General features: G+C 44.6%; 1 protein-coding gene across 1 annotated transcript in view; it reads right to left on the bottom strand.

Moving 5' to 3' along the window:
• Window positions 1–792: 792 nt before the first annotated feature.
• The window catches only part of Hs3st4 (heparan sulfate-glucosamine 3-sulfotransferase 4), a 413,720-nt gene continuing 403,292 nt past the window's right edge, over window positions 793–11,220 (bottom strand). The window contains exon 2 of the mRNA XM_076551876.1: window positions 793–1,429. Coding sequence (XP_076407991.1) covers window positions 793–1,429 — 637 coding nt within the window. The remainder of the gene's footprint in view (window positions 1,430–11,220) is intronic.

Genomic DNA, 11,220 nt, shown 5'->3' with positions numbered 1-11,220 from the left:
TCCAATGTGAGGATGTGTGCTAAGGTTCTCCATAATTTAGAACACTCAAGAAGAAAGAGACCCATCTTGGATGGCTCTCAGATAGAAGGCTCCAGGGGTGTAGGCTATTTTTTGGTGAGGAACATACGTGCATGCCTTTGCCTTCATATTGTGGGGAGGGAGGAAGTCAAAGGGTTGTGGGATGAGGCCTTTGATGGGAAGGCTAGACAGGCCTTGGAGGGAGGATATGGCTCCCTGGGAGTCTTGGAGCTCTCAGTCACAAATGGCATTCTAGAGAGATGCCAGAGCAGAAGTTTACATACCAGGGACTAAACATAAGGCTAGAATCCAGACTCCCAAGACTAAGTAAGGGCTCCTGCAAAGTACATTTATCTACCTACCTTCCTTTCCTTTCCTTTCCTTTCCTTTCCTTTCCTTTCCTTTCCTTTCCTTTCCTTTCCTTTCCTTTCCTTTCCTCCTTTCTTTTTGCTACTCATCAACATCATAGCATATGTCTGTGGCACTGGAAGATGTTTATCCTGTCTTCAGACTCTATTAACTAGTAGAAGATAAGTATTTGTCATGGATTCTGGTGGCCACCTGGTCAACCAGATACAGTTGGTTCCTTCACAGGGATGCCATGAGATCTATACCTTTGTCTAAGCCCACAACATTGGAGGTAATCTGACTGGATGAGGTTGGCAATCTACTTGGCACTCCAGCATGGCTGAAGCTTCAGAACCTGTGGGATTTGGGACTCTGGTAAAGAGTATCCTTGCTATATTCATTAGCCTTCCCTCCACACTGCCAGCCTCACTTATCACCCTCTTCCTGTTCCCACTGAAAATCTTGACCAGTCATTTGATAAAACATCATGTTGAAGGGTTTGTAGAACTTCCGAAGTCTGTGGATGACATCTGGGTCAATGCGGGGATGAGTCCGACCCTTGCTCTTGCCCAAACATCTTGGGGCACTGCTGTCTTCTGGCTTCTTCAGGCAGGGGAATCCCTTGGTTTTGTTGAAGTAAAAGTGCTTCTCAGTCACAACACGCTTGAGGCCTAGGAAATCCTGTACTTTGGCCATCTCCCCTGCAGGGTCCACTATGAGTCGCTCACCACTGACAAACAGGATCTGTGAGAGGGGAAAGTACTGCAGCCAGTTCTCCAGGTGCAGAGCATAGATCCCTATGCGAATGGCACTCCACGAGGCGTCAATCAGCCCCAGGGTCCGGTTTTTGAAGGCCAGCACCTCAAAGGTAGGGATCTCTGGCTTCTTTGAGAGTGTCTGGGTATAGTCAGAAATGGCCCTGGTCACGGGGTTTCGTACCACCACAATGAGTTTGATGTCCTTGGCCATAGAGTGAATACGCTTGGGAGCCTCATTTGTCACAAAGTAACTTGGGGTCTTCTCCATGGTTATCTGTCCATCCAATGTCTTGGGCATCACATTTCTAGAAGAATGAAGAAAGGAGAAATACAGTGATTATTACTATACCCAAGATATTTGACTATCTTTGCACAAATGCAACACATAACCAAGGTAGGAGCCACCAAATGGAACAGATAAGCACCAGTAAGTTTTCTTTATCCTTATGTCCCAACTGTCGGCTTGACTATGCAATTATCAGAAAAGGCAGCATAAAGCTTATTCATTATTCCTCGGAAGTCTTGTATCCCTGGCTTTTAACTGCCTTTCTACCTCTTACCAGTTGTATTTAACCTAGATGTGCACTTAATTTCTTTATATATTAGTTTTATAATCTCTGAAACGGAGGTAATGACAGCACCAACTTCACACTGTAGTGTGAGGATTAGGGAGATAATGTTTGAAAAGCATTTAGCATGGAATCTCATGTGTGCATGAGCTTAACAAATTAAGGGTTTTATTATTGTTGTAGTAGCTTTCAGGAAATGTTTGAGCTCAACAAGACCTCAAAGATTATCTAGTCCAGGGTTGGCAAATTCTCACTGCCTCCTGTTTGTGTATGAGTCAGAGTTAAGAAGGATTTGTAATCTTTAAATGGTTATGGGAAAAAATCCAAATGACAGTAATAGTAGCATTGTGTGATACATGGAAATTATGCAGAATTGAAGTTTCAATGCTTGTAAATAAACCTTCATTGGGACAGGGCCACACTTACTCACTTACACATTGTGTGTGTGCTGCTTCTGTACAATAAACAGCAAGTGGAGTTGGTGCAGCAGGTACGCGGCCCACAGAAACTGAAATACACGTTATTTCACTTTTTCAGGAGATTTTCTGGACCCCAGCTTAATCCAAAAACATTGCTGTATAAATGATGAAACTGAAGCCCAGGGATAAAGAATGGACAGACATCAGACAAACTTTATGTCCTCAGAAAACTTAAGCACATCCCTGGGCCATGACATCTTCATTATAAAGTCCTAATACTCACCTTAAGTTCATTTGAGAACAAAGTAACACATTGAATACAAGCACAGGCTGGGTACAAGACACACAATTTTCTTTTTTCTTTGCTTCTAAGTTGGCCTTGTAAACTACTCACAGAGCCTGCTCTAGCTGGGATCTTTAATACCCCCCAAAGCCATATGTTAAAGGCTTTGTGTCCAGCCTGGGTAGGGTGGTGGAGTCTCTAAGGGTGGAGCACAGGAGAGGAATTTAGGTCGTTGGAGTCATGCTTTGAAAGGGCAGATTAAGGGGCTGCCAGGTGGGCTCAGTGTTTAAAAGCACTGGCTGTTCTCGCAGAGGACTTAATTTGTTTCCCAGCACCCACACGGTGGCTCACAACGATTTGTAACTCCAGTTCCAAGAGATCCAACACCCCCTTCTGACATGTGCAGGCACCAGACATGCACATGGTGCACAAACATACATATAAGCAAAAGCACACCAGCATATAAAATGAACAAACATTTGTTAAATAAAGGGCACACTAAGACCCTGGCACCTCCTCTCTCCTTTTCTCATTTTTACATCTTGGCCAAGAGGTGAACAGGCTTCCTCCACCGTATATGCCCTCTATGGTAAACTATGTTGCCATAGAACCAAAACCAATGAGGCAAAGCAACCATGGATTGCTCTCTGGAGCCAAAAGCCATGGTAAATCTTTCTTCTAAGTTGATTGTCCTAGGTGGTTTTTTTTTTTTTGTTTGTTTTTGTTTTTTTTAATTTTTTTTTTTAAAGCAACAGGAAGCTGCCAACTAACACAGACCCCACACCACAGTTTTTGTCTACTGGTCATCTTGAAAAAAGCACCATCCATCTCCACCCCTCCATTCACATTTTCCTTCAGGCAGGCAATTTGATGCTGCTACCCCCAGCCCAACACAGAGGGCCAGCCAGTGATTAAAAATGAGGCTTGGGATCTTATTATGCAGTCAGTTCACTGTAGGCAAAAGTAGACCAGTGCTAATTGAGGATAAAGATGTTCAATACCTGATGGTACAGGGGGCCATCTGCCACCAGGTGCTCCGTTAAATCCATTCACTTCCAAGCCCTGTACTAAAGTGGTACATTCAGGATTACACAAGACCTCTTTGTTATGATGACATGCTTTTAAATGTCTCAGCTAATAAAACTTAATACAGACGAAGATCCCTTAGCCTCTCCTACCGTAATTAAATTTATTTACTATCACTTCCGTGGAGAAAGAATGACTTCTTTTTATCTCTAATTCACATGCTCTGTCAATAATTAATTGCTGCTGGGTTTTGAGCTTTCACAGTAAGCTCTTTTATTAAGCAAGAGGAATTTGCCTGGTGGAAAAATTTGCTAGAAGTAGACCTTGTTAGAGTACCCTGCTTGGACAGAATGTAGTTTTCAGGTCAAAGCCCAAGGCGTGGCCATAAGTAACCACGTTTGTTTGGGGGTGACAACTTCTCCACAATAGCCAGTGTCTATGTGTGTGTGTGTGTGTGTGTGTGTGTGTGCGCGCGCGCGCGTGCACGTGTGCGCGCGCATGCGCGCGCGCGCAAGCACCAGTCTTAGCTCACTAACTGTGCTGGTCTCATCTGAAAGGGTGAGGCTAAGAAGCAACCTTTGAGAATAGGCCTGCCTAAGCCGGTAACCCAAAAGCTCTGATGACCTTGGTGGTCTTGCTGAATCCTCTCACCCCATTCTGAATCTCAACCCCTCACATGAAAGATGGGGCTGATAAAACTCCATGCTCCCAGGACTGGGATGAAGACTAAATGTGCTTGGGATGAAGACTAAATGTGCTTATGCAGGTGGATCACTTAGGAGAGCACCTCATGAATGCCAGAATCTTATATTCACTTAAGCCAGCTGTCCGGGATCATTTTCAGAACAATTCTTACAGGAGGGCAGAGGAAAAGAAATTACATTCGACTGGAAGGAAAAGCTGAACGGAGGGTCTGATCTAGAACACGGCAAATTGTGATTCAAACCAATGTCATCAACTGTACGTCTTCATCTAGAGACTGGTGACCAACCAGGAAGCTGCCCTTAGCTTTGGCTAGGTACAAGGAATAAACCCAATTTGTTTCTATTTCAGCTGGAGAGATTATTTATTTATCAAACTACAGAACTCGTATCATATTACAAAAATATTAAACACATGCTGGGGAAAGATAACCTCCTTAAAAAGTACTGTTTCTGCATGGCTTCTCTCAGATTTTGTTCCCTGTGCTGCATGTTTGCATGCTTGTCTTGTTGCATTTTTTCCTCAGAACAGAAGCAACTGTGCAGCTCTTCTTATCCATCCTTTGCATTCACTTCTTAAACCTCAGCCCTCACTTTAAGTCCCATTCAAATTCATCTCCTCTACTTCAGCTAATTGACAATCTGTCAAGATCCTTGTGGATCTTGAATCTTTTATCCAAGGCATCTGAGATGAAGTAGTTCTCACCCTATAAGCCAGTGGGTACAGGAGCATGAGTACATGCCCAGCTCAGTATTTGATGCAGAACAAAAACCTGGCAGGGGCACTGAAGGAAGCAGAGGGCAGAAGAGGAGCCTCAGTGACTCTGGTCATCTTGCTGGAGGTGAATGTGACAAGCATGTAATTGGAGGGCAATCCCACAGCGGGGCACCCATGGTAAGTAAGACTGGATCACTGAATTAAGATGTAACTGTTTCTTTGTCAATGAGAAAATGTCCAGTGGTTTCTCCCAAACCCATGAAATAGCAAGTCTATCCTCTTTTAAAATTTATCCCTTCCTTCACTCACTCATTCTTTTATCCACTTCATAAATGATCATTTACTAGTAATTTCACTGTGAATCAAACAAACTTGGAGCACATAACCTAGCTGTGACTTCTGACAAGTGAAAAGAGTATTACGATACCATGTGATTAACTGTTTGAATCAAGAGAGCAGTTATTGTTACTATTCCAGTTCTACAGAGAAGGAAACAGGCTTGGAATCCAAGGTCTCACTGAGTGTGTGTTTTGTTTCTAAGTTCACCAGTTAAGATCTTGGTTGGATAAAGCACAGGGACAAATAGCCAAACGAATGGAAACACATGAACTATGAACCAAAGGCTGAGGGGCCCCCAACTGGATCAGGCCCTCTGAATAGGTGAGACAGTTGATTGGCTTGATCTGTTTGGGAGGCATCCAGGCAGTGGGATCTGGTCCTGGGCTTGTTGCATGAGTTAGCTGTTTGAAACCTGGGACTTATGCAGGGACACTTGGCTCAATCTGGGAGGAGGGGACTGGACCTGCCTGTACTGAGTCTATCAGGTCGATCTCAGTCCTCAGGGAAGGCCTTGATATGGAGGAGGTGGGAATGGGGGATGGGCTGGGGGGAAGGGGAGGGGGGCAGGAAGGGGGAGAACAAGGGAATCTGTGGCTGTTATGTAGAACTGAATAGTATTGTAAAATAAAATAAAAAAGATCTTCAGAAGTTAATTCAGGACTCTCTGATGAGTGACTGCGAAGCCATTGACCTAGTCTCTGAAGCTGAGGTCAGTCTTGGGACAAGTTTTATTGTATTAAGTTTTGTTGCTGTTTCTCCTTCCCAGATCTCTCATCTGGGACTCTGATGGGGCAATTGTTTCTGCACTATCCTGGTCTCCTCTCCTGATAACACCACAGGGAGCAAGGATGGAGTGTTTGCTCAGGCATTAAAGTGTTTATCACCCAAGCAATGAGGACCTAAGTTTGACCCTCTAGGACCCACGTTTATAAAAAGCTGGGTGTGGTGATACATGCTTATACTTTCAGCACTCAGGAGGCAAAGACTAGTGCCACCACAAGGTTGCTAGCCAGCCCGTTTAGCCCACTTGGAAAGTTCCAAGCCAATGAGAGACTTTGTCTCAAAAAAACAAGGTAGGTGGCTCCTGAGGAAGAACAATCAAGATTCACCTCTGGCACCCACATACACAGGTACAACATTTGTGTATACATAACACATGTGCATTCATACACACACACACACACAAAGAGAGAGAGAGAGAGAGAGAGAGAGAGAGAGAGAGAGAGAGAGAGAGAGATAGAGAGACACAGAGAGAGACAGAGACACACAGAGAGAGACAGAGTCAGAGAGACAGAGAGAGACAGAGACAGAGAGAGATAGACAGAGAGACAAAAACATAGAGAGGAGAGAGGGAGAGAGAGAGGGAGGGAGGGAGAGAGAGAGAGAGGGAGGGAGAGAGAGAGAGAGGGAGGGAGGGAGAGAGGGAGGGAGGGAGAGAGAGAGAAAGAGAGATTGGAGAAGGCATTTCTTCTACTGGATATGATAAACTTCCTCCTAGTCTTATCCTTCCCACCTTCTTGAAGCTTTTCACCCTCAATTTTTTAGTTTTTAATTAAGTTCTTCTCAGCTGGGTCTGACATTTCAATACGCCCATGTTCTCACATCGTGGTGTGTGTGAGGAACAGGAGAAAGGCCAGGGATGCTGGAGGGAGTTAGACAAGGTAAGAGAGTTAGAAAATAAGGTCAGGAAAGATGGGTGGGGACCAAATCCTGGAGGGCCCAGCCGATGCAGGGAGGGCATAAGGATTCTTCTGTGTATTACAAGAATCCATTGAAGAGCATTGAATAGGAAGCTAAAGCATGATTTACACTTAATTGCCTTTCCTGGCTGCTTTGCTGAGACCAGAGAAGAGAGTGTAAGTGTCAAAGGCAGCATGCTCAGAAGCAATGCCAGGACTGTGGGTTAGAAGTGGTAACAGTCCCCATGAATATGCACCAATAACCCCTACTGGTGGGTGGACCGAGCTTAAGGAAAAGAGAGGTGTCAGAGACCACTGCAGCAGCATCCTGGCAGCAGCATGATGGACTGATGGCCTAGCAATGAGAACACTGTAAAATAAGCAGCTGCGGCATGGAAGACAGCAGTCTGCTTTTGAATTTGGAACATTGGGTTCCAGCCGCAAGTGGAGCCAGCAACTTATCTGCGCTTGGGAGTCTGAGATCCAGGGGACAGACCTGGGTTGAAAGTGGACATTCACATTCTCTGAGCATAGTCTATCTGCCAGGAAGTAAGAAAGCAATGTCAATTTTCTGTTAGTCACCAGCAGACAGTGAGACCTGTTCTTTGTCTGTGCAATGAATTCCGCAACAGGAAAATACTTAAATGCTTATTGTGTCAAAAAAGTTAGTATTCTCAAAGATTTTTCACAAACTCTTTTTTATTTCATTGTACTGTATTATAGTTTTGGTATAGAGCTGGAGATTGAAATCAGGGAATTCGGAACCTCCCCCATGCTAAATATTGCCCCACCATATCACAGCCCCTTACTTATCTTAGCCCCCAGAATTCTTGCATTACTGAGTTTACAATAAAGACCTAAGGAAGAGTGGGGTGAATCTCAGTGGTAGAGAGCTGGCCTAGCATGTACAAGGCACAAAACCCTGAATTTGTTCTCTTGCATTGCAAAAACAAACAAATATGTAAGCAAACAAACATAATGGAGTTGGTTTCCATGCTCTGCATTGCTAGTCTCAGTTCTTGAGGATACAGGGCGATGCTTTACTCACCTGTGTTCTTCGTGCTTAACATGGCAAATGCTACCATGTAATGCTCGATGGCTGTCTGTGGTCACTGAATTATTATGGGAGTGATGCGCAAATGAGTACATGGTCTCTTGGGGTGGGGAACTGAGAGAAACTGGACCACATGCTCCTTAAACCAGGTTTTCCATGTATGGGGGTCAGCGTGCTTTCATCATACCACCCCTGCCTGAAAGACCATGTACTTCACCGTGCACCATATGGTGAGAAAACACCGCATCTGGGCTTGGAAGAGCTCGTTAACAGTATCTTGGGTGCTCAGAGCAGCCGTGGCATCAGCATCAACACAGTCCCGAAGTGAGAATCACTCCGCCCAAGCCGTCAGCTGCTCTCAAAGCACAAACTCTCCTCCCAACCCCCACTGCCTCCCATTGGTGTGGGCACTTTGCTAAGCACGGGCCTATGCAATTCCAGGTGGCAGAGTCCAGGGCCTCTGGGGAGACCATGACAATCGTTGCCATAGCACCTCAAGTACCGTTATTTACAGAAGGCTTACCCACTCCACACTTCGCTTCATGTGTGAGGGGAGACTGACTTCACTAAGCACTTTCAAACACAAGACTCTCCTGTGTGGTCACAAGCACAAAAGCTGGAGCTCTGCTTGCTAAGTTTGCACTAGTTTATTAGCTGTCTGATCTTGTACACATACCTAGCACTAGTACAGATATGTAACTTTCAAATTTTCAACTATGATACTGCAAAAGTGGTTCACATTCAGTAGAAACTATGCCTTGAATTTCGACCTAATCCTGGGCTAACATATGTAATATGACTCCACCCCAACTCTGGTTTGATTGACACAGGGTCACACTATGTTGATTCAGCCTCCAAGTAGCTGTGACTGCAGGCATCTCACTGTGCCACCTGTACTATTTTTCCCTTGATGCCAAATGACAGTTTCTGTTCAATCATATGATCATGAGGGTGGACAGCCAACACCCCACAGCCTATCTGAACAGTTGGTAGGGCACTTGCCTAGCTCACAGTTTGGTTACTAGTAACTGTACAAACTGGGTATGGTTGGGCACAGCTGTAATTCCAGCACTTGGCAAAAGGATCAGAAGTCCAAGATCATTTCTAGCTACGCAGCAAGATCTCTCTCTCTCTCTCTCTCTCTCTCTCTCTCTCTCTCTCTCTCTCTCTCTCTCTTTCTCTCTTTGTGTGTGTGTGTGTGTGTGTGTGTGTGTGTGTGTGTGTGTGTGTGTTTCGAGACAGGGTTTCTCTGTGTAGCTTTGTGCCTTTCCTAGAACTCACTCTGTAGCCCAGTCTGGCCTTGAACTCACAGAGATCTGCCTGGCTCTGTCTCCCAATTGCTGGGATTAAAGGCATGCACCACCACAGCCTGGCAACTACCTAGCAAGTTTGAGGCCAGCTTGGAAGACATGAGATCCTATCTGTCATCTTCTAATACATTAAACATATGATGAATTCATTGAGTGCATTCCCACTGTAAGTCAAGGAGTACCTGCAATGTCTCATTCCCATTGTCTGGAGAGCAAGCATCACACGAATAATCTCCTTTTCACAGGGGGTAGAATTAAATGAATTAGTATCTAGAGAGTGACTCACATGGGTTCTCAATACATTTGCTGCTAATTTTTTAAAGCTTTTGAATTTTATACCATCATAATATCTTTGGAGATCAAAAAACTGAAGCCCAATGGAACTGATTAGTTTGTTCACAGTCAAGAGGTAGAAGCCAAATTCAATCTTATGTTTTATCTAATATCATTGCCTGGCTTCTTGGTTATTTCTTGACAAGTGCCAAATTACACGGGCTTAGAAAGGTGTCTGTCCCAAAGTCACTCTGCTAGTAGGTGGCAAAGTGGAATCTTAAAATCAGTCTCATTACATGAACAGCGAAGGCAGCTTACCACTGGGAATCACAGAACCCAGGCCAGAATCCCTAGAAATTCTTGCCAGATCAAGCTACATCATTCAATTTGCAATATCTCTCTCCAGGGCCTCCTCAGCTGAACTGAATGGACACCATCATGAACACTGAGGGAGAAAGCAATCAACCATACGAGATATAAAGTGCCCATTCTCCCTGGCAGGGTCAGTGCAGAGCTTGCCTTTAGCTTGCCTGAATTGCAGGTGTGTGGGCACCTTACACTTTCCCAAATGCATTATCTAGTGGAATAAGTGGTGCATAAATTAGCAATACTTTCTGAGCCCTCCTGATGAACTATAACCCACAAAAATGGTGGTCAAAGCAAGGGCAGGTGGTGGGGCCAGCTCCTCTGCACCAAGGGAAGAAATACACTTAAAAGTCAGTGTAACACCTGTGTCACATTACCCTGGTTCAACCCTACAGGCTCCTATGAGTCACTGAACTCTTTATAGAGACAGTGGAAGTCAAGTTTCTGAGAAGAAAAATGAATCTTGCTCAATGACTCATGGGCCACACCTTTGCAGGTATGTTGTGAATTTCATTGTGGTTTTCAAACCCGTGTTTGTGGAAAAAAAGAAGTGCAATCCATTCAAAAACTGCATTCATATACAGAGGACTGAAGAAAGCTGTATATTCCGGGATCACACTGCTCTAGGCTAGAAGCAAAAGAAGGTTCTGGGCTACAGTTCTGACATAACGGTTAATTTGCTGAATGAATTTAGGACATGAATGTTTCTTCCTTGGACCTGAACTTCCTGTGCATATAAAGGGCTGTGTTTCAAGGTAACTATTTGTTAATTCAACTGAGTATTTACTGGTGATTATTATATACAAAATGTTAAGTGCTTGTTGATGTAAAAGCATGTGTGGTCCCTGACATTCAAGACACTATAAGTTCTTAGAGAGGAGGCTGGGACAGACAATTTCTGTGGCTCCAGTGAGATCTCTCTGTTGGTGCAACTTGCCTACATTGCCATATCCCTACACAGGGAGAAGGAGGCAGAAAGGTGTGGGCAGATGAGTGGAAATGATGGAGATTATGATAAATAGAGGAGGAGAAGGAGGAGGAGGAAGAGGAAGAAGAAGGAGGAGGGGGAGGAGAGGAAGGAGGAGGAGGAGAAGGAGAAGGAGGAGAAGGAAAAAAGGAGAAGAAGGAGAAGAAGAAGAAGAAGAAGAAGAAGAAGAAGAAGAAGAAGAAGAAGAAGAAGAAGAAGAAGAAGAAGAAGAAGAAGAAGAAGAAAGAGAAATAAAAGAATAGCCGGGCGGTGGTGGCGCACGCCTTTAATCCCAGCACTCGGGAGGCAGAGCCAGGCGGATCGCTGTGAGTTCGAGGCCAGCCTGGGCTACCAAGTGAGCTCCAGGAAAGGCACAAAACTACGCAGAGAAA

Source organism: Peromyscus maniculatus, chromosome 1 (assembly GCF_049852395.1).
Source record: "Peromyscus maniculatus bairdii isolate BWxNUB_F1_BW_parent chromosome 1, HU_Pman_BW_mat_3.1, whole genome shotgun sequence".
In the NCBI taxonomy this organism is placed as follows: domain Eukaryota; kingdom Metazoa; phylum Chordata; class Mammalia; order Rodentia; family Cricetidae; genus Peromyscus; species Peromyscus maniculatus.
The sequence above is the reverse complement of the archived record's forward strand: the minus strand, read 5'-3'. Positions and strand labels throughout refer to the sequence as shown.